Source organism: Anabrus simplex, chromosome 13, assembly GCF_040414725.1.
Source record: "Anabrus simplex isolate iqAnaSimp1 chromosome 13, ASM4041472v1, whole genome shotgun sequence".
Lineage (NCBI taxonomy): Eukaryota > Metazoa > Arthropoda > Insecta > Orthoptera > Tettigoniidae > Anabrus > Anabrus simplex.
Window position 1 is genome coordinate 53,049,267 of NC_090277.1, and position 24,391 is coordinate 53,073,657.

The 24,391-nt window shown below is 39.3% G+C and overlaps 2 protein-coding genes across 3 annotated transcripts in view; one reads left to right on the forward strand and one right to left on the reverse strand.

Annotated features, from left to right (window-relative positions):
• The window catches only part of LOC136885056 (neurobeachin-like protein 1), a 398,107-nt gene extending 394,892 nt beyond the window's left edge, over positions 1–3,215 (reverse strand). The window contains exons 1-2 of the mRNA XM_067157452.2: positions 3,079–3,215; positions 2,387–2,584 (exon numbers count right to left, since the gene is read on the reverse strand). Of these exons, the coding sequence (XP_067013553.2) occupies positions 2,387–2,584; positions 3,079–3,129 (249 nt within the window). The 5' untranslated portion in view covers positions 3,130–3,215. The remainder of the gene's footprint in view (positions 1–2,386; positions 2,585–3,078) is intronic.
• A 466-nt stretch (positions 3,216–3,681) lies between these two features.
• Positions 3,682–23,121, forward strand: Taf12 (TATA-box binding protein associated factor 12). 2 transcript variants are annotated; one of them, XM_067157004.2, is made up of 4 exons: positions 3,682–4,135; positions 12,711–12,968; positions 17,841–18,033; positions 22,463–23,121. In XM_067157004.2, the coding sequence occupies exons 1-4, from the start codon at positions 3,962–3,964 to the stop codon at positions 22,588–22,590; spliced, it is 753 nt and encodes a 250-aa protein (XP_067013105.1). In that variant the 5' UTR covers positions 3,682–3,961; the 3' UTR covers positions 22,591–23,121. The 2 variants fall into 2 exon arrangements, with proteins under 2 accessions (XP_067013105.1, XP_067013106.1); XM_067157005.2 differs by having other exon boundaries at positions 12,714–12,968.
• Positions 23,122–24,391: the final 1,270 nt, after the last annotated feature.

Genomic DNA, 24,391 nt, shown 5'->3' on the forward strand with positions numbered 1-24,391 from the left:
TGAAAAATAAATAAACTTAATTAAAATTATAAGAAATAAATTGACAATACCTTTTCAATACAACATATCAAGTAAATAATATTACATCAAACTTTTAATTTGACCTTTTAACTCATATTTTTAATTATCATGTCTCAGATAAAAAGAATTCTTTCTTTTATAATCTCTTTAAATTCCCCTCCCAGCAGCAGTCTTTCTTTTTGCATCCTTCAGCCCCACCTTAGACACCCCTTCTCTCCTCCCCTCCCAATCCTCTACTTCGCCCTTATTTACCCCCTCCCCTCCTCACCCTATCTACTCCTTTGTTTACATTGCCTGCTTCCTACAACAAGTCAGTGCTTGTTCCCTATCCACTCCTTTGTTACATGGACTGCGTGCTTCCTCCAGCACATCAGTGCTTGTTCTACATCAGACATTAGAGGTGTGTCTCAAATAATTTTTCTCCTTTTTAATTTATTTTCTGTATGTTTATTCTTTCCTAATTCTGACTATTATTTCCAGATTTACTTCTTTGTCTGAGGTCCTAAGTCAACTTAAAGACATCATATTATGACAAGAAGATGAGAAACATAATTTTTGTTATATGTATTTTAATGTTATAATTATTCCTGCAACAATGTCTGGTAGACATATGTTTTAGTTATCACATAATCTGTTTAAATTTTATTTGGCTGAAGATAGCCACTAAATGGCTGAAACTAGTCCCAAGACTGATGTAATATTATTTACTTGATAAATTTATTGGCAATTTATTTCATATATTTGCACTTCAATACGGAACAGAAATAAAATATATAGCTTATAATTAATTAAAACAGTATGACAAAGTGATTAGAGAGCGGTGCCGCAAAATGCAAGGGAAAGGCGGTATACGAATGGGATGCAAGAACAAAGGAATTGGAGTTGACCGTTTAGCCTTTTGCGAATGACACTGTGGTTCTGTCAAAGTCAATAGAAGAAGCACGGAACCAAACTTCCCAACTCCAGGAAGAAGCAAGTAAGGCAGGCCTATGGATCTCCTGCGAGAAGACACAATACGTGACCAACATCAAACCAGCACCCAAATGGATGACAGTTGAGAGAGAAAGGATTCAAGAAGTGGAGAAATTAAAATATCTGGGGGGGAAGTGGATAGACAATAACCAGTCAGAATGAAAGGCACTGTTATTGAGAATCAAGAAGATGAACTTGGCATATAAATTAGAACACTTACAACAAGAATATCTCGATCAATGCAAAACTTAGACACTACCAAACAGTGATCCACCCGAGGCTTTATATGCGGTTGAATGTTTGAACCTGATTGGTCAAGAAGTTGGAACTAGTGGAGAAAGATTCTGAGGAAGATACTGGGACACCAAAGAACAGAGGATGGATCATACAGAAAGAAAGGAAACCAAGAATTATATCTCAAGATGGAAAAGATCTGATACCATCTAGAAGAGGAGAGCCATGTTCTTTGGACTTATGTACAGAATGAACCCGGAAAGACTGACCAACCAGATAACATTTTTGAGGTCAGGAAAACTACAGTGAACAACAGTGCATTGATATCAGGAGGTGAAGACAGACCTTGAAGAAATAGGAATACAAGGAATGGAAATCAGCAACAGGGATGCTTTCAAGTAGAGGATCAAGACCACGAAGAGGTTTCAAGAAAAAGTTAGACCCCATACCCAAGCACCATGGACAGAAGAAAGGAGGAGATTGCAGAGTGAAAGGATTGAAGGAGTACTGGATGAGGATTAAAGACCAGAAACAGATGAAGCTGAATTCAAATGAACGTGGTCCATACTCGGCCAAAACGAAACAAGAAGAGGTATGACATTTACCGTTCTTGAAAGAACATCATCAAATTCTATCAAATCACAAAGTTTAAAAAATGTAGGTCTATAACAAGTTATAGATTGATTAATATTATTGAGAAGTATACAACCATTTACGTTACACTCTTCTAAGTGGACCAATGAGGAGAGAAGAGTCACAGCAGGAGTATTTCAATATAAGTTATAGGCCTAATATTCAAACAATTATTGGAAGAGTGGACACAGGTTTTAACATAACTTCTCAATAATATTAATCAATTCAAGTTTTTATTTTTAATATGTGATTTGATGGAAACTGATAATGTTCTAATAAGAATGAAATGTCATTCTATTTTTAATTTAGTTGTTTCTCTTTCAGTTATAATCTGTTATCTGTTTTCTTTTTCAGACTGAAGAACCTAACAGTTATAAAGTACCACTTCTACAGACCCAAAAATGATTTAGGTCACAGTCTGTCTAACGTGCACAGTTAACTGTTAAACTCAGTAGTGGAAGTAAAAGCAAACACAAAGACAAAGGAACAAGGGCATTAAATGATATGAATCATTAAAGAAATGTACCTTTTCGGTGTCTTCTTTAGCTATGTACACAAATTTTCCTATAGCCGGTAGCAATTCCTCTGGCAGTCGAGACAAGTGAGGACCAGAATCGTGCTTGACAGTGGCCCAGTCCGGCAGTCTGATCCACTCCAAGTCTAGCTGAGATTCCCATATTGCAACAAACCCTTTTATAAATTGCCGAAAATATTCCTCTTCATTCTGTAACACCAATACATTTATTGTGCAGGTGTATCAAAACATAAAATCGACACTACTGACAACATTTCTACATTCTCATGTCTTACCTCATTAAATATTTGAAATAAACAACATAAATGATAACACACTACTTATTAATATGACAAGACACTACTTATAAATAGCTATTTTATCAGAAACATGACAAAATTTAACAATATTACGAACTGTCAAAACCACATGTTTGAGGGATGTAACAAATGTAAGAACTGTAATATTAAATATCTGGTATCAGCTGTCGAAAAGATTACGTTCCGTACAGCTGTCAATAATTTTTAAATGATATTCGTGCACTGGAACAATGCTGTCAAAGGTAGGTTACATTGAATTTAACCTCTGATTTTATAAAAACAAAACGTAAACAAGGAGTATGAAAACACACAACCAGATACGATTGATAGCTTTTAAAAAAATAAGGTGTTACGCCCACTCCTTCACCGTGGACTGATATTTACCTTTGTAGTATATTGCACCCACAAGTGATAAATATCCTTTTTTGTTTCCATGTCATATATTATATGTATCAGTAAATGACAGAAACATTCTCACATTCCCACTTCCTTAGCTTCTCCGAATATTTCAACACGTGTTATGAACGAAGTCACTTATCACTCTCCAATGACAAGTGACCAATTACGCGGCCTACTACAGTACCACCTTGGCCCATTCGCCCCGTGTCGGTAATTAGGGTTGGATCCGCGGTTGGGGTTGATAGCAGACTGCAGCACTGTGCAGGTACAGCAGGTAGAAATCGTAAGAAGAAAAAAAATTACCTGTTCCGTATTTACAAGCTCTATGGCAAATACGTACTTCAGCTTCAGTACTCATAAAATTATGTTACATCGAAGATATGATAGAAAAATGCTTAAATTCATAAACATAAAATTACATTTTGATTTTAAATCAGTGCCAAGAATTATAAATGCAATTGTAGTCAAAATGTAAAATTGCATTTAGAAGTTATAACACACTCTCTACTCTATCTACCTATCAAATGTTGCACGAATAGCGCCTCTAGCGATTACATTGAGAAACCGCAGTTGTAAACTAACTCGCTGTTGTGATGAGTCGTTTAATAATGGCTGTCGTTCACTTTGGTAGGTGTTCTAGGTACTGACGCGCGACGTAAATATCTAGTCATTAGCTTTTTGTGAGATTGAAGAAGGATTAATAACGTTTATTGATTAGGTTTCTATCTTATATATATTTTTTCCTATCATGTTGATTTCTTTGTGTTATAAAACAACGAATGGCAAGATATAAGATTAAGTGTTCAAGTTGAAAACAGCATATTTTTAAGTTTGTGACTGAACTGTATGATCACAATATTGGAGTAAGATGAGCGCAAATATTAGTGGCAATACTATCGGTCAAGTTCAGAATATTGTGACCAAAAGTGTAGTTGGGACAACTCAGCCCACTATGATTACCATGTCTGCCCCTCAGCAACATCAGATCCTGACACCAAATGTTAATGCTGTCAAAATGGAGATAGACTCTGGAATTAAAACGGTAAGATTTCTTGCTAAAATGATAACATTTGTAAATTTTATGTCAAAGAGGCAACTTAAGAGTCTTCTGAACTAATGTAAAAGGTAAGTTACTTTGGTTCTATTCTATATTTTCTATTCGTAAATTTTCTATTCTTAATAGTCTTCTAAGAGATTATCATTGTGACTACGGTAAGTGTATAATGGCCAGTCATGGAAATTAAAACCTAAAGGTGGTAACCTGCCAGATCCTTGATTGCACGCCATCATATTCTTGGCACTGATTTAACTTCAATTTAGTGGAGAGCTTCTACTTTTTCAACATATGTGGTGGCAGCGGTAACATTAACTGTTGATGATCACAGATGTATCAAAGTCATTGTAGGAGATACGCCTTATCTTTTTACATGTTTTCTTGTAGATAAGGAATACTATAAACCCTGGAGATAGAGCTACTTATTGTTATTTTAGGATAAGCTAGTAAAGTTATTATTTGTATTAAATTTCCCTGATATCCTGGATACTTATTACCATACATTTCTACTTGCTGACAGTGAGGAGCGATTGAAATAGGAAATATTCGGTACAACAAAATTCAGCAATCGCAAGCACTGCATATCTGTTTTCTGCAGTGCAGCAGATTCATGACCTAGCCAGGTTGTGTGGTGTTGGCACCAGAATCACTTTCACATGGCTTCCAAACCACATTGGGATTGCAAGAAATGAACTTGAAGATGAAGCTGTCAAGGAAGCAGTACTTTTACCTCCAAAACCTGCAAATGTACCTGCTAGGGATATTTGTTCTCAGCTACATCGAACCATCTTGGCGTCCTGGGAATCAGAGTGGCTAGCTATCCTAACTCCCAACAAACTGAGAGGAGTTAAGAATACAACTACTGTGTGGGTTCAAATCCCACCGTCAGCAGCGCTGAAGATGGTTTTCTGTGATTTCCTGTTTTCACACCAGGCAAATACTGGGGCTGTACCCTAAATAAGGCCACAAGTGACTCCTTCCCACTCCTAGCTCTTTCCTATCCCATCATCGCCATAAGACCTATCCGTGTCAGTGTGACGTAAAGCAAAATTGCTTTTGTGTTTAATCTGAAAGCCACTGTTAATGTTCTTGCGTTCATAATCGGCTGGAACTGTGAAGTATTCTTCTTCTGCCACTTGGAGGAGTTGCAGATATGTAAACCTGTATCACACGAGGATTTGGCATTTTTCTACAACCATATACTTTTCCTGACGCCAGCCGTATGTGGAAGAATGTGTTGACTGCTCGTGTTTCTGTGGCGGTTGGAATATTGTGAGTATTTGAAGAGGTGGATATTGAAACAGACACACACATCTGATTCCAAGCTAGAGGAATTCAGATGTTGCTAAAATCCCCATCCTCATTGGGGAATCAAACCCAGAACCCAATGCTGACCATTTGGCCAAGAAGCTGTAGGCCTACATCTCTTCTACCTCTTCAGCTAATCCCAGTTATTTTTGGGATCTCTGAAGCTACTATCATTTACTTAGAGTTTTGGCCATAGATTTAATTCAGAATCCCCTTCCGGAGACCACGTGAATTTTCATGTAAGGATCCATTTAGAATTGAGCCTAAGCCCTCTGAGCAGAAAGTCCACAGGTCACTGTGCTAGTCATTTCCTCCAACCCCTGTCAATGTCTCATACCTTGGTACAGTTAATTGCAGAATCTAACTATGGTGTCCTTATACCCTTAACTACCGTGATCACCAAACAGGTGTTTACAGCAAATTCAAGTGAGGTCGTTTAGTGAGCTGACATGGAGGACAGGTTGTATTCCCCCGCAGAATTCTACTGATCCTTCTCAGTGATGACAGCTGCTTTTCTCTTTCTCTTTTCAACAAGAATGAATTAGGCTAGGAATCAGCCTCATTATCATAAAAAGCAAGAAAGAAATGAAAAGCTGGCAATGATTTTCTTACCAAGCTCGATAGCTACAGTCGCTTAATTGCGGCCAGTATCCAGTATTCGGGAGATAGTGGGTTCGAATCCCACTGTCGGCAAACCCGTGGTTTCCCATTTTCACACCAGGCAAATGCTGGGGCTGTACCTTAATTAAAGCCACGGCCGCTTCCTTCCCACTCCTAGCTCCTTCCTGTCCCATCGTCGCCATAAGACCTATCCGTGTCGATGCGACGTAAAGCCACTAACAGAAAAATTATTTTCTTTTTCTTACCTCAATGTCATAGCAGCTGCCGAATATGATTTCCATTTTCGTTCATGCAGACCTGGCATCTTAGAAGGAAATTTGTCTTTTGTTATTTCACTTAATCACTCTCCTAATTTAGTTTTCCGGGCCTCAGGTGTGCGCGGATTGTTCTGATAGACTTTCTGTTTCAAATTTCCCTATAAATAAAAGTTGCACCTACTGAGATCTGGAGAATGAGCTGGCCATAATCACCATCGGAGGATGACTCTTAGAGTAACAGTTGAGAAACTTTTCGTTTGCTACTATTTTGGACTCCACATATGTGCTTCTCTAGACCCATACATTGCTGAACGGTAAATCTCCTATCCCCTGCCACTTGCGCTTTACATATAATGCAGAAAAGAATTTCACCATTGGTGGTAAAAATATCCTCGCCGAATTCCGAAATTAATTTGTTTGAAATGAACAGCCCTAAATGGCTTTAACTTCAGCATTTTAAATACACTCTAAAAACAATCGCAGTCGAGAACACAAATCCACTTAGCATACATATGGTTGCACTGAGGTACTTAACCTGACTGGCATTACTGGGCCTACTGTTGTCTGTCTTCATACCCCCATCGATTTCAACATCGCTTCCTGATTAGCTGCAAGCGCAGGTGTCTCCTGGAATGTGGTTATTCCAAGAAATAAGGGTTGAACCAAGTTGTGAAGATTCTCTTGTCTTCGTATTCATCCTCGCTTTCAGTTCTGTCAATATCCAATACCACACTCACAAATGCATCATAAACCATTAAGAATGTGAGAAAACGACTCAAAATGTATAATAAAATATTTTAATAAATTTTATAAAATGGCATAATAATGACGTGAAAAGTGAAGAAAATGACCTAAAAATAATATATTTAGAAAAATGACGAGAAAATTATTTAATAAATATGCATTTCTGTAATATGGGGGTCATGAACAGTATTTGTATATAAGTTAGCAAAAAGCCCGATAGCAGGAATGAATAGCCGGGTGGGGAATACTGCATAAAAAATTAATATGATAAAATTTCAATTTATTCTCCTCAGGGCATTAACAATAATATCAGACAGGTAAATATTAAATTACAGTAATATTAAATATTAACAGGTAAATATTATGCACAACCGTGACCGTTGACCTTGAAGTGACCAAGTAGCGACCTGCCTGTTAGTGCAGTGCAATGGCGACACCACAACAGAATGCTCAGTGTGTAATATGACTCATAGAAACTTACTGTACAGCAGAACTTTTGACATGAGTATGATGGTGATGCGTCTACCTACAAAACCATTCGTCAATGACCGGGCGAGTTGGTCGTGCGGTTAGGGGCGCACAACTGTGAGCTTGCACCTGGGTGATAGTGAGTTCGAACCCCACTGTCGGCAGCCCTGAATATGGTTTTCCATGGTTTCCCATTTTTGCACCAGACAAATGCTGGGGCTGTACCTTAATTAAGGCCAAGTCTACTTCCTTCCCTTTCCTGTCCCATCATCGCCATAAGACCTACCTGGATTGGTGTTACATAAAGCAAATCATTATTTAAATAAACATTGCTTTGTGCTTGTAAAGAAACTGGAAGTGTTTTGAAACAAATGTCAGCAGGTAGGCCGTGTGTCTGAAGTGACTGTGGAAAGAATTCACACTTCTTGACTATGAAGCCCTAAAACTTTTTGAGATGCAGATTTAATTGTTATGCTTGTTAATCATTATTGTTATGATCTAATCTCAGTTAACTAATGCCTTGTTCGCTATGATCCTCTCTTCTGTGGCAACCATCACCCCAGACATGCTGGCCAGGACGTGGCAAGAGGTCGAGAACAGTTTGGATGTATGCCGTGCCACAAATAGGGCACATATTGAAATGCACTATATTGTTTTTAAAAAAACTTGACAATATTGCCTTTCAAATTTCATTGATTTTATTAAAATATTGAACTTCAAAACCCGGAGTTCATTTATGGATACCCTAGTGTATATTAATAAAGATATGTTACCATTGATTTGTAAGTTTGAATTTGGCTCACTGTGCAGACTTCAAAAATCTCACCTGTAAAATATATCTGAGTACAGGTGCAACTGTATTGATGCAAAGCCACAGTATTTAGAAATTTTTTCTTATACATATAGTAATACCGTTGAACCTGAATTATTGGGGCCTATGACCTAGCTGTTAAGCCCCTTTAAACGACAGTCGTCGTCATCAACCTGAATTATACCCATAATTATACGTATATGGGCTGGTTCGACCATCTGCTGGTAAAGTGGCTGGCAGCTAACCGGGAGGTAAACTACCTGGGAGTGTAAATCAGCTGGTAGTTTGGCTTGCGTGCAACCACCTCCGCACAAGCACTAGGTAGCTACCTGGAGCTAGACACCGATACACAGGGTTGGCTAGACTGATTTTCAGTGACTTCTCGCCGTCGAATGAACTGCTGTGTATCGTTAGATACGGTAGCCTGTGTGAAGCTCATTTCAGTTGTCTTATTTTCCTGTGCTTGCATCTGCTGATTATCACCAAAACGCCTAATAAGGGGAGTCTTAAGAGTTATGGACGATGATTTATGTCAAGCTTTTGTGATTTTAATCTGTGAGCTTCAAAATCAATACCTAATTGGGATTAAAATCTCGAGATTACATTTTCTTACGCCAGCTATAACCTGTCATGTAAGGCAGTGTTTTTGGAAAGTATTCTCGTAGTAGATTGGTCTAGTCGCTCGTTCTGTAATAGAAGGTACGCAGGTTTTCTTCGTCTTTCTAATTTACATTTAAACATTTATTCTCATTTCTTAGAGGTGAAGCTTCCACGGTGTGTAGAATTATGAGTTTATTTTCTGGGTTGAACTGTGTTGTTGTTATCTGTACGTACAGTTTGGCGACGTTTCGAATACATTGCAATATTCTTTTTCAAGGCGACTGAAATACCCCTACTCAATCCAAGGTAGTCCGTCTCCCAGACAGTAATCACACTATCAGGGTGGTTCCTGATCTTGGTCTTTTATATCCTAGCCTTTCTGGCTGACATAACCCCCTGGCTGTCTTGTAAGAATTCTGGAAGGTATGTGTCACAGCCAGGTAGTGGGGCTTGCCCGCACTGTTATGTAATTGAAGGTTTGAACTGCGTGTTAATGTTGTGGTCTGTATGTCTTAAACTATGAATGATAGGCATCCAAGAATCACTGATTTTATATCCTTCTAAATTCACATTGTTCGGATGTTTCTTGATTTTGATAGCCTCACAGATTTTCCTTTCCAGATTCCAAGGAATAGCTGCTAGGATTTTGGTTTTGTCAAATGATATTCTGTGCCTTTTTTCGTGGGAATGCTTGGCTGCCGCTGAGATATCTGTATTTTGGTTCTTGGTGTGACGGATGTGTTCTTGTAGGTGGATGGAGGTCAGACATTTTGTTTCACCAGCATAACACGCTCTGCAGTTACATTCAATGTGGTATACTCCAGGAGCCTGTAGTTCTCTTGTGTCTCTTACTGGTGGTAGATAACGGGCTAGATTCCAATGTGGTTTATAGATGGTTTTTATGTCGTATTTGTCCAGTATCTTGCTGATCCTGTCTGTAGTGTGTTTAATGTATGGGATTATCGCTGTTTTCGGGCGGGTCAGTTCTTTCCCGTTGTTTTCTCCTACAGCAGCCTTTTCTTTGTTCTCTTCTGTTTTTCTAAAGACTCGTCAGATGTTATTGAGCGAGTAGCCATTTCGCCTGAGGGTTCTCGTGAGGAGTTCTTTCTCTTCTTCTAGGTGTTCTGCGTCTGATATCGCAATGGCCCTGTTAACCAGGGATGTTAGAACAGCCTGCTTTTGTGATGGGTGGTGATGAGAAGAGGTGTGTAGGTACCTGTCTCTGTGTGTGTGTGGGTTTTCTGTATACTCCGTGGCTCAGAGTCCCATTGATGTTGCGTTTTACTAGGACATCCAGGAACGATAGTTTTCTGTTTACTTCGACTTCCATGCTGAACTGAATATTTACGTGAATAGAGTTAAGATGGTCGAGAAATAGCTGCGGGTTATTGCGCCTGTGAGGCCAGGTTACGAATGTGTCGTCCACGTCGTCCGCCTGTCGCCTTTTGGATGAAGCAAAAGCTGTGTATCCCAACAAGTGACGCTGGCAACCGATCCGAAACATCATACTTTTCCATTACATTGCAAAGCCGCATATTGCCGTTTTAAAGCAGGAAAAACTGGAAGAAGTTCACTGGACACCTCTGGAATACCCTCATACAGTCCAGATTTTTCGCCCTGCAACTAGCATTTGTTTGGAACACTCAAACAAGACCTAGGAGGACAGCAGTTCGATGATGATGCAAGTGTAGAAGAGTTTCTGCGCAACTGGCTCCGCATACATCCTTCTTCTTTCTATCAGGATGGTGTCAAAAACATACCATTCCGATGGAGAAAATGTGTATCGAAGGCAGGACACTATATAGAAAAGTGATCTCTATATGTGTATTTTTTTTTTGGTTGATGCAGTAAATTTTTTTTTTAATCCTGTTTAAATTTGATCCACCCTCGAATGTATATAAAAAATAAGTGTAATCCACAAAATTAACTTTTTTTTTTTTTTTTGCTAGTTGCTTTACGTCGCACCGACACAGATAGGTCTTATGGCGACGATGGGACAGGAAATGGCTAGGAGTGGGAAGGAAGCGGCCGTGGCCTTAATTAAGGTACAGCCCCAGCATTTGCCTGGTGTGAAAATGGGAAACCACGGAAAACCATTTTCAGGGCTGCCGATAGTGGGGTTCGAACCTACTATCTCCCGAATACTGGATACTGGCCGCAATTAAGCGACTGCAGCTATCGAGCTCGGTCAAAATTAACATTGAAAGCCAAAATCATAAGTTTCATTGTCTCATTATGTTTTGTCTGTTGCAGCAACCTTCAATTGCGAGAAGTTTTATTAAATAAAAAATTAATATCAAATATGGATAGTGTATTCAGTCCAAGGTTTAATACACAATAAATTTGTATCAGCTGAGAAAATATTTTGTCTTCATCCTGGCACACCACAGGAAAACACTGTATCGTAACATCCGTCTGCCATTCTGGCAAGGCTACAGCCTCACAGCATGTTAGTTTGTCTGTTAAGTTGTCAGCCTGTGGGCTGGTTGGGTCCTCGGATAGTCCCACCAAAAGGTCAGTCAGTCACCACTGATCTGCATTTAGGGCAGTCACCTGGGTGGCAGATTCCCTATCTGTTGTTTCCCTAATCTTTTAAATAATTTCAACGAATTTGGAAATTTATTGAACATCTCCCAATTGGTAAATTATACCTATCCCTATCTCCTCTTCTTATAAATGAATATTTTCCCCAATTTGTCAAACTTTATTTTCATATTGTGATCTTTCCTACTTTTAAAAACACCACTCAAACTTATTCGTCTGTTAATGTTATTCCACACCATGTCTCCACTGACAGCTCGGACGTACGCTTAGTCAAGGAGCTCGTCTCCTTTCTCCCAACTCTTCCCAGCCCAAACTTTGCAAGATTATTGTGACCTCTACTCTTTTATCAGAAATCAACCAGAATAAATCAAGCTGCTTTTTTCAGAATTTTTCTAATTCTCGAATCAAGTAATTCTGGTGAATGTCCCATGCTTTGGAACCATAACTCTAATTGGGGTCTTACCGGAGATATGTAACCTTTATTTACAATCCCGTTTTTTTTTTTTTTTTGCTGCTAGGGGCTTTACGTCGCACCGACACAGATAGGTCTTATGGCGACGATGGGACGGGAAAGGCCTAGGAGTTGCAAGGAAGCGGCCGTGGCCTTAATTAAGGTACAGCCCCAGCATTTGCCTGGTGTGAAAATGGGAAACCATGGAAAACCATTTTCAGGGCTGCCGATAGTGGGATTCGAACCTACTATCTCCCGGATGCAAGCTCACAGCCGCACGCCTCTACGCGCACGGCCAATTCGCCCGGTCAATCCCGTTTTTGTGATTACCCCAATGAAGATCTTTCGTTATATTAACACCTAGGTACTTACAGTGATCCCCATAATGAACATTCACTCCATCAATACAGTAATTGAAACTCTAGGACTTTTCCTCTTAGTGAAACTCACAACCCGATTTTTCACCCCGTTTATCATCATGCCATTGCCTGCTGTCCATCTCACAACATTGTCAAGATTATGCGGTTGTAGGGAAACTACAAAAACCGGCAGCAGTGCCATGATGATATGGTAATGGTTTGGTTATTGCTTTCCTCTCGGAGTCAAAAACATGACACCTTGTTAAACAAGAGGACTTTAAATGCCGCTTCGAAGTTTAGTGTATCCCTGTTTGCGTTCTTGCTTGTATAGTGCATTGCATTTGACAGCACTGCCATCTGGCCTGCTCTAGGTTAATTGCTGTTGTTGCTTAATTGCCAGCAGCAGTACGCGCAAGCTCCTCAGACCGTGATGGCGACCCAGAGCATGCCCAACATGAGCACTTCGCCCTCCCCTGGTCTGGTGGGGAACCTCCAGTCCATCGGCACCACGGCATCAGCATCCACGACGCTTTCTCCGCTCCAGCAGAGCAACACTACTAACATCATGAGCTCATCTAGTCCATCTGCCCTGGGCTCCCAGGTCAAGAACTCAGCGTCATCTGCTTCTTCAACTACTCACGATAACATCCAGTCACAGGTTAGAAAATTGCTCTTCCTTTGACCTAACACACCCCAGTTCTGTTACATCATATGTACAGTATAGAGTGAAACCTTGTTAAGACATTGATGACACGTAAGTAGAAAATACGAAGACATTTTTTCCAATTTAGAAGCGTTATAATAGGGTAAAATAATGCAGTGTTGCATATGAGATAAATGGAATAGCATTATAAGCAGGGGTGTAATACCATGATTTTAATTTTAACAGTAAATAGTAGTACATACTAAAGAAAGAAATGCACACATATTTGCATAGAGATGTTTAGATTAAAGCAAGGGAGTAAACTCATGTAGTCACTGATAGTAGTGGTGTTATTATTTAATTACATCGCTTCACCTACGTCAGCCTGTAACACATTTGTTAACCATATCTCCTATTAAAGAAAAGAAAAGAAGGGGGATAAAAGAATCTGCGAGGCTTTGAAAGACAAGTCAATTTATTTTTTTAGTGTCAGCCTTGACGTTGCCATGGTAATGTTTGTGAACATTAAATTATACAGTGGTTCTAAAGTAGTTTATCAGTACAAGAATTAACAATAAAATATATCTTCCAAGGAAGGAGAGGAAGCAAACATCCCCACGATACTTGCAGCATTCGCTCTCTGGATAGCGATGCCAGTGTGCTTCGAAAGATACTCCTTAGCTCAGGAATCATCTGTAATGTCCTGTAGCAGTTCCCTGATTTTAGTGATGAGGTTCTGTGCTTCGGCATAGCCCAAACGTTTCAACAGAAAACACAACGAAAATGTAATTATTGTCAATGGATTGATATTTATTCTTCTTTAAAAGAACGGCTGCTTCTGCTGCTGACCCAGGTGGTTGGTAAATATGCAGTTGCAACAGTATCCACGCAAGTTGCACCCAACGTTATGGATTTTCCATTCTTCCATTGTATGACTGATAGCCCATGAGGACATTTACCATCAGATTGAGTGGTTCCTTTAAGTTCCAAAATAGCTGGAATGCTTGCGAATGTTAAGGCTCTTTTAATTACATCATCCAAGAAAAAATGTCTGGAAAACCTTCCCAACAGAGCATTTCCAGCCGAAAGTTCTCATATGAAAGTTGTTCGTTTTGATTCCCTCTATAACCCTTGAAAGTTTGTAACATACTGACACGTCACACAAAACCATCGAGTGGTACATATATTGACCAGTTATAATAATGAGAGATATGTAAATGGTACGAGAAGAGTCTTGTTATAAAATCACATTCATAATTTGGCTGGCAAATGTCTGAGTGGCTGATCATTTCACAAGTGTCTTGATTCAAGTATGTACACGGGTTGATTTTTTAATAGTGGCAACTATGCTGTAAAATTGCCGTGAAACATAGCCAGGCAATATAATGTATATCTGAGGTGGCTCAAATACCCACCCTCCCTCAGCGTAAATAAACTCTCCCTCCACATGACATGCACATATGCAGCGATAACAACAAGAACTCAGCTTTTAGCTTGCGCTCGTGGAGTACAGCTGTAACGATTTTGATGCATGATCAAAGGAGCTGGTTGAAAGTTGAATGTGCTAGAGGTCGCAATGCAAGGTGGTGTTATGAAGGATTGCAAGAGGCTTGCGGTGAAAGTATTGTAGCACAGTGGGTCAAGGCCTTCAACAATGGACGACAAAATGTGATGGACATGCCGTGGCCTGGTCATCCTGCAGTAAGTGATGACGATGTGAAAACCACAGTTCGTGAATTGGCCAGTTATACACAGGTGGCGCCTTCGATTGTACTGCAAATCCTGAAAAAGCAGCTGGGAATGCGGAAAATCGCCTCCAAATGGGTTTCACATGATTTGACTCAACATCAAAATTGGGTGTGATATGATGCAGCTCGTATGCTCTTGGAGCACTATGAAGGCGAAGGTGATGCCTTCTTACTGCGGATAATCACTATTGACGATACCTGGGCCAGAGCTTATGAACCGCAGCTGAAACGCCTGTCAAATGAGTGGTATCATCACGGGTCACCACGAAAAATAACTGTTTGGCCGACCGGAACCAGTGTGAAGGCCATGCTGATCGTTGCCTTCAACTGGGATGGTGTTATCATAAAGCATACCATTCCCTGAGGACGTACCATTAATGCAGAGTATTACTGTGCAGTTTTGCAAGTGAACCTGGTAGCAGCTCTAAGAAGAAAACGAGGACACTTCCTGAATAACCCACACATCATTCTACATGACAATGCAAGGCCGCATGCAGCAGGAGCTGTGACTGATTTGTTCAATTGCTGGGGCTGGGAAATCCTTTAACCTCCCCCCGTATTATCCAGATCTCAGCCCTTGCGACTACAATCTTTTCCCTAAAATGAAAACACCCCTTCGAGGTGTCCGCTTCCGCACAGTGAATGACATTCTCCAGGCCACCAACCACTCCATCCGCGACCGCTAGAGATCAGGCGCTCTCAACATCATCCAGCGGCTTGCACATCTCTGGGAACAAGTGCTACATAATGGTGGTGATTACTTTGAAGGCCTGTAAAATGCCTAACGTTGTATGTATGCTATGAATCTAAACAAAAATTAGTTGCCACTATTAAAAAATCAACCCATGTACATTATTGTTGACATGATAATAAGCTTTTGGGCTTTTGCCGTGCCAGAAAACGAGGTGAAATTCTTTGTTTTGCCACACACTTTTTTATTTCCATCTTTAGCTCTATTCTATTCTTCTATCCTGTTGGTCTTTTGTTGCACTTTATTTTTTCATTTTATTTTATTTATTGTTTCTTCTACTGCATTCGCTCTTGATTCATCTGATGACCTTGCTGTTTACTTCGCACACACATACAGTAGGACTGCGATAATCTGGCACTCAATAGTTCGACACGTATCAGGAATAAAAATTTTCTCGTATATTTAGGGATTTAGCGCTTGGCAACACAGTGAAACGAACTTGGAACCATTCGGCGTTACGTCAGTCACTATTGTCTACTTCGCTGTGCGAGTATGCGGCAGCATAAGCCACTCGCCATCTTGGCTTCGTGATAGTATCACTACGATTCTTGTTCACATATACGTACAATTAACAGTTCTTACATTTGCATCAATGCAGTTTTCTTTTACATTTATTTAATAAATTCATGTGCTATATCAAAGTTTAGCTAAGTGTACGATTGTCAAACAGACTACAGCATAGTGAAAAGTTTATACATACAGCAGTGGTTCTATGTTCCATGGTCAATGAACCCCCTAGAAATAGATAAGTCTTAGTACAATAGTTTATCAAGAGCCTATTGCTTATTAGCTCTGTATATTCATGCACGTAGCGATAATGTTGACATCAACACCTGTTGCTCTCCGGAACCAAGACTGAGGGCGCAGGGCTGTGAAACGTATGGAGGGTGCGCAAGGCGAGGGGCTATCAGGAGCAAGGAAAACATAGGTCAGGAATCTCTGTCTACTGGACCAGCGATAGACACGAGTTACATCGTGCAGTCCCGAAATTAGCCGAAGCACTGTCTCAGACCATGCGGTTGATATTTGCCGTATTTCAAGGGGTTTTAATTTCACGATTTTCTGGTTCTGTGTAATTAACAGTAATGAACTAGAATATTTTCGTAACTACGGTTTGTATATTATCAAATTAATTACATAATTACATAAACTTAAAACTTTTAATTAGCAATACATGTTTTATGAAAAGTAAACAGCAAAATACGTCGAGACATAAATCACAGTACCCTACCTAACATGTTCTTGAAGCAGTTATTTCTACGCGAGCAGAGGAAACTGGTTCAGCTTAAAGTAATTGCTCCTTATATACTCTCTCTGTCATTCCTCATTGTTCTAGTCACTTATTGGAGCTGCAGCCGTGTGCCATAAGTCGCGTTGCTAATTTATATTTTACATCTATGTTAGTACCTAGTAACAATAAATTTGAACACGTTATTTTCCGAACCTGTGAATCCCCAGACGTCACCACTGACATACAGTGAATATATTTTCTAAACCAAACATCTCATGACTGAGTGTTCGCAAGCCTTTTTTAAAACACCTTCGTTAAATTCACAGAAAGGAGCCAACAGTACAACATTTCTGACATTATGCATCTCACATTATACAAAATATTTTTTATTAAAAAGGACATCAATCCAGGAAACAGTTAAATATCCCTACAGTGTTCCAGCGGGCTCAGAAGAAAATTCAAGCTACCCCATCTGTCCAACACGTTACACACCCTCAACATCGCCAGACACCTATGCTGGGTCTATATACAGTGAATCAGTTTGAAATGTACCGAATTCTTTGTATTTAACAATTTTCATTTTATTAAAATTAACTTGTTCTTATTTTTTCAAAGCCATAATGCTATTTTATTGTGCTGTACAGTATTTGATTTTTAATTCAGTTTTGTTTTTACAGTACAGTACTACATACTTTTAATTTTTTTTTGTACTGTAATATCTTCTGTTGTGTTCAATAAATAACAATTATTTACTTTTGTACATTAAAAGTGTCATTTTCATTTATATACCGTTGTTTAAACCAGATTTTTAATCACCTTGATAATCAGGCATTGGCCCTACTGTACTATGAAACAAGAAACATCTTGATTGGAGCTCAGAAGGCTAGCGCACAGTGAGCCATCTAGTGACGAACGAAAGTACCACTTACTGTAGACCAACGGTAAAGCATTCTTAAATTTAGAACTTCATTACTAGAGAAGTCTTGCTCGTGAACAGACAAGATATTCATCTGAAGATGAGAAGCAAAGTTCTCTGTGAAATGTAAAGATTTTCACCTTGTTTTCTGACACGGTGAAAGCCCAAAAGCTTATCATCATATCTACAATTACGGGCTGTGAAAGCGTCAATCTAAATAAATTTTTGTTGTTAATAACAGATCCTGACCAGACCTCGACTTCAAGATCTGGTGCGTGAAGTGGATCCCACGGAGCAGTTGGACGAAGAAGTTGAAGAATTGCTCCTCCAGTTGGCTGACGATTTTGTGGAGTCGACAGTCGGTGCTGCTTGTCTTCTTGCAAAGCATCGACGATCGACCACAGTAGAAGTGAAGGACGTACAGCTCCATCTTGGTCAGTTTTTTTTTTTTTTTACTGTTGTAAGTTATTTAAAGGGATCTGTGTTTTATTAGGCTATAAATAATCCTAAATTGTACACATATAAGACTTTATTAGATCCTCCTATGCAAAACAAAGTTCCCTCGCCTACCTATGAGAGGCTCGAGTATTCATTGACCAAACATGTTTCAACCTATTTTAGGCCATCTTCAGTGAATTTTAATTTTATAAGTGCATATGTTGCATTAAAGTTTTGGACACAGTATAAGAAATCTTAAAAATATTACATAGTACACATTCTATTGTTTGAGGCTATCACAGTTAACAGATTCTTGCACCTTTTTTACTTGACTATTAATGTAACTGTAAAGTCCAAATAAAATGTACCCCCTGTGGGTGAGGGACGCAGACAAAGAATACACCCACGGTATCCCCTGCCTGTCGTAAGAAGGCGACTAAAAGGGGCGACCAAGGGATTATTGTATTAGAACCATGAAAATACTTGTTATTAGCACCATCACGCGGGGAACACCATGGGTCACCTTTACTTGCAAGTAGTACCCCTATGTTATGTACACAATAGATTTGTGATTTGTAGCAGCAGAGAGTGGTTCACTGTGGGTTTCCAATACCCGCGTTGCCTGCGATTAGTACCTCTTCTCTTCTTCTTATTCTTCTTCGTTTTGCCTCATGACTGAGGCGTCGTGACTATCATAATATTCAGCTATCTAGCCGATGAACCATACTCCGCCATTCGTCCCTATCTAAAGCTTTCAGTGTGGTTGCTCTGAGAGAACTTTGTAGGGGGCTGTTCACCATGTTGGTACTAATCCTCATCTAGTTCCCTGAACTTTGCCCTCAGCAATCAACTTTTGAAGACTACTATCTCAGCGCATTATATGTCCAAAGTAGCGTATGATCTGCTGGGAGACCTTACACGATAGACAAACTTTTATCTGAAGTTGGTTCAGGATTGATGTGTTCGTGCTATGAGCTGTCCAAGGAATCCTCAACATTTTCCTCCAGCACCACATTTCAAAGCTTTCGATCTGTTCACGATCACGTTTGAGGATGGTCCACGACTCTGCGCCATACAAGAAGACTGAGAAGACTAGAGGTTCAATGAGCTGCTTTTTTGTATTGATAGTGATATTATTATCTTTCCAGATCTTCCGCAGACGGATCATAGCTGCCTTTGCTATTTCAATTCTTCTCTTTATTTCATCTTTGGAACCATCAGAATTGGATAATGAGGAGCCCAGATATACATACTGATGTACAACTTCACAACCTCCAATCTGTTGGATATGTGGACTGTTGTTCTTTCGATCAACAATCATGACTTTGATTTTCTGTCTATTTAGGCGTAATCCAATTTCAAGGCTTGCTTCCTCCACTCTCTTGATCAGCTCTGTCAACTTCTCTTCAGATGATGCTATCAAGGTGGTGTCATCAGCAAATCTCAAGTTGTTGATCTTGCATCCTTTGTCCCAGTCATCTAATGCAGTTCTCATTGCATATTCACCATAGAGATTGAAAAGTAACGGTGACAGGATACATCCCTGACGGACTCCAGCCCTCGTACGAAACTGTTGTGACTGTTTGTTTTGAATCTTCACAGCGGCTGAATTTTCCTTATACAAGGACTTGAGGTGATCAATCAAATGGAGTGGCAAACACGTCATTTAAAATTTTCCAAAGATTGTTCCATTTGATGGTATCGAAGGCCTTTTGGTAATCGATAAAGCACAGGTATACCAGAACACTGAATTCTCTAACCTTTTCTATTATTTGTCTTAGGCTTAAGATCTATTTTCGAGTGCCTCTTCCTTTCATGAATCCAGTCTGGACTTCAGGAATTTGATACTCTAGGAATGTCCGTAGTCCCTTATGCAGGATATGAAGCATAACTTTACTGGCGTGTGTAATCAAAGCAATTAATTGATAATTTCCACATTGTTTTCTCGATCCTTTTTCCCAAACATAAGGTAAAACGTACCTTGTCCGTACAATGCAATCAATTGCAAGATAATATTCTCTGTTTTTCACCTATTCAATAATTAACTAGCATACAAAATTAAGATTTTATCCTTATTTTGTATGCTAGTTGAATCAACTCGCTTGGTATATTTTCTGTTTCAGAGTATCCTCTTGCCATTGTTCCCATTGCTGTCATTCTTACTACCTTCATGCCTGTTACTTTCTGAGTCCACCTAGCTTAAATCCCTGGATGTAAAAATAATTGTTTGAGAACTCGCTTCTTCCTTGCAGAATGTCATTGATCGCAACTGCAAACTTAGTGCATTAACTCTGTTACACCTTGATTCTATTTCACTTACTTTGCTACCCTCTGTGGAGAATACACATCCTAAGAACTTGAAAGATCCACCTCTTCCACTTTTGAATTCTTTACTTTCCTCGGTAAGAAAATATTCTCGAGTAAAGGTAATCTCAATACTTTTTTAAGGTAGGCTGGTTAATTCTTTATAGATATGTTTGTTTATGTCCATTACAGGGAGACTTCCCTAATTACCTCAGACAGTGACAGAATTATCTCTACTACATATAAGGGCTATTCAAAAAGAAACGAGTCGGAGGCTATAAAATGTAAATCTGTACCATTATTTCAGAAGTTTGCCCAGCACTTTTGAGGTACTTGCCCCACTGCGACACAAGGTGATTCCATTACAAGTAATAAAACTCATTGTAGACCGTATTGAATCTCAGATTATGAACATTAAAATAAGAATAATAGTTAACACCACCTTTCCAATACTTATCTTTCGTTATATTTAGGATATAAACATGAAAACAGACGTAAGATGGGACATGTTTCGCTTAACTGTCGTAAGCATCATTAGCCAAAATAAATCTTAGCCTAAAGTTAGGTCAGGGCCCCGAACCTAGTGTCCTTAAAATATATGGCACCCTGAGAATCAACATTTACATTTAGAAAATCAAATAGGCTTAAAACTAGTGTGAAAAAAACATAGAATGTTACAACATGGCTAAGAGAAAAAACAACACAATCATGTTGAAACAGAGGTTAAAAACAGAAAGTACAATACAGAGCTGGTAGTGAAATAATTAAAATCATTAGGATATCGCCTGTTGTAATGTTTATATCCTAAATATAAGGAAAGATAAGTATTGGAAAGGTGGTGTTAACTATTATTCTTATTTTAATGTTCATTACAAGGTGATTCGCCGTCCCGTAAAATTCCTGGGGCTGCGTCGTGAACCAGTTCTGAACATACTGCTTGACGTCGTTTGCCTCTCGGAGCCTTCTTTAGCTCACCTTGGATTTTTTGGGTTGCGGCGACCCTGCATGCTTCTTCCATTAGAGACTTTGTCGTTTTGACTCTGGTTCAAAGTGATGATGGTATGTCTCGGCTCCAGCAACCACTCATGACAGGAACTCATCCCCTTCCTTAGCATAGCCCAGCGGATGTTCAAGAGAGTGGTCCATTCGACATGCTTCCTGTGCTGGTTGAATACTGTGAGGCACCCACTGGGCGTACTTTTAGCAAAATTTCAGTCTGTCCTTAATGATGGTGTGATCACTTCCGATGCTTACTCCGACATCTTCGGCAGTGGCTGCTATCGTAACTTGCCAGTCTTGCATAATTAGGACATCCAGTTGCTGGACAATGGCATTAGTAATCCAGTGTGGCGTTTCAGACCCTGCATCATTGACCAACGACATCTGTCCTTCCCTGAATCTCTTGTGCCACGCCTTGACACTTGCAATGGACATGTGATGTTCTCTGTACACTTGTGCCATTCTTCGATGAATTTTCGTTCACCTCTCTCCGGCTATCAGGAAACTGTCTACACCCCTTTGCTTTCTTTTAAAGCCTCCATTTTCTGTTGTCAGCACGATTGAGTGCAGTGGGCAACCAATGGGTACGCGAGCCTGCTCTGGCGTCACGTTGTTTGCACACACGTTCCTCCAGCGGCGACTTTAGGACCTCAGCGCTCTTGTAGGGACCGCACCTTCTCCCGCAGGCAATTGCTTTACGATCCTCTCAGTGGTTTTCATTTTGTAGCCTCCAGCTAATTTCTTTTTTGAATGGCCTTCATTCATTTTCAGAAATAATGATATTAATAATTACAATATGATTATAATGTTAATTATAAAAATATTAAAACTATATCAATTATGTTCAAGCCTTAACAATTAATTAATTTTAGAATTTATACAAATGTATTAATTTAAGAAACATTTATCAGAAATAGTCCAGAACCTTCCAGTAAGAGCCAGACTCACAAACCTATAGACCAAGAAGGCTTGTTAGTAATAATAACCATCTTTGTTAGCCTATTATTATAAAAATATACAGTAATGATTATATATGTGGTTTTAATTTAACATATTCAGTGTCATTGAATATATCTGATATTCTGTACTATCTTTAAATTGGTTCTTTATTTTCTATTACAGAGAGACACTGGAATATGTGGCTTCCAGGCTTCGGCACAGATGAACTCCGCCCTTACAAACGTGCTGTTGTTACTGAAGCACATAAGCAACGGTTAGCTTTAATTAGGAAAGCTCTTAAAAAATACTAATTTCTTTAAAGGGAGGAAAGATTAGAAGATTTTGTATATAAAGTGGACTATATGATTGATCATTTTATAAACTATGAAGGACTAGGAATTGCCTTGTGGCCATGATCACAGACATCGTATCTGTAACTTTTTGGAATTTTCCTTTTATCGTTGACATCTGCATTCTCTTTGTAAGAAAAGGAAATGAATATGGAATAGTTTCTACTTTGTGCTGATGTGAATGAATCAGAGCATCAGAATTCTTTGTATAATTGATTTAATATGTATTATAGCAGGATACAATCATATTATCAATCTTATCGATGGATTTTTTTGAAATCCTGGTGAACCCCACTCCAGTCTTCTTAGATTGTTGCCTCTAATGATAAGTTGAATATCTAGATATTTACTTCTTAATCTTTTGTTTGAAGTTCCAACAGAAGTGTCATGAAAATATATTTCAAGTCCATGATTAACTTCCATTTAACTCTGGAGTCTGTGATAGACATAGTGTTTTCCTCTGGTTCTCTCCATAACAAATATGAATTTTATATCAGCACTCCTGTTAGTAGATCACTTAAGCCGCGTATACACTTGAGCATTCGCCCCGAATGAGCATGCGTTTGCCCAGTTTTGCTCAGATGAGTTCAGGGCGAACCGAATGGATCCGCATGCCTCAGCCTGATCCGAATGTTGTCGGTACCTCAAAGTGAGCATGTGCTCTGTTCGTGCTCAGTGTGGACGGTTGATGACGAGTGGGGTAGCCCGAACAGTATGAGCAGACTGCTTCCGCCATGCATATGCGATCTCGCTCGTGCAAGTGAAGTGAAGGAAGAGTGTGAAAGTAATTTCAAGTTGAAATGGAATTGTCCCAGAATCATTCTCTTATCCTCCTGGAGAACTACCACAAGTATCCCGTTCTGTGGAACCCCAAGGACAAGTTCTATTATAATACCTTAAAATCATCTCTCTTCATACAGTTTTCTTTGCCACCACCGCTTCCTCCTTTTTGTTTTCAAGGAATGCAATAAATGCATATAACAATAACTGGCGACGATCAATTTTCGATTCACCATTGTAGCCTCAGGTCAGGCAAAACACTATACTGCACCTAAACACAGACGGTGTTCTCGGTCCGCACGAGGTCCGAACACAGTGGAAACTTGCTCAACAGATTGGCATGCGAGTCGTGCTTGTGCGCTCCCGCATCGGCAACGCATGCTCATTCGGAGTGGATGCTCAAGTGTATACGCAGCTTTACAGATTTGTCTTTTTCCGCATATTGGAATTCACGTGCTAATTTTGCAGACAATGCAAACCAAAGTATCAGATCCACTAATTACACTAGGAATTACCATTTAAAAACAAAAGTTTCTAGACATGCTTTTTATAGCATAATATGGGGATTGTTTCATAAGTCACAGTAACAGTATTACTTCTTCCATTAAAGCTGCAGCAATGGAACTAATTGTGTTCATAGGCCATTGGAATGTGATTCTCTATGCTTGCACCAATTTGGGTCATGGTTACAGATGCTAACAACTGGGGAGAATCGGAAGATACTTAAATAGAAATTACATTCCAGCGAAGCCTCAATTCATCATTTTCAGCAGGATCGTGAAAAAGCATTAGATACGGAAAAGCTATGGATGTGAGAAATACCATTTCTAAAGCTATAACGCTAAAAAATACCACACATTTTAAACCTTCACACTTCTTGCAAAAAAATCGTTAGGGAACTTTCTTTTAAAATCTTTTTAAGAAGTTCTTGGTAGTGTTTTTTTTTTTTTTTAATGGCCTGATTGCCTTTCTTGTGGAACAA

Excerpts from the sequence above, each read along its gene's own strand:
- Taf12 (XM_067157004.2), top strand. The coding sequence starts at position 3,962 with ATGAGCGCAAATATTAGTGGCAATACTATCGGTCAAGTTCAGAATATT. Across the intron at positions 12,969-17,840 it reads ACGATAACATCCAGTCACAG|ATCCTGACCAGACCTCGACT; the intron begins GTTAGAAAATTG and ends TGTTAATAACAG. Across the intron at positions 18,034-22,462 it reads GGACGTACAGCTCCATCTTG|AGAGACACTGGAATATGTGG; the intron begins GTCAGTTTTTTT and ends TTTCTATTACAG.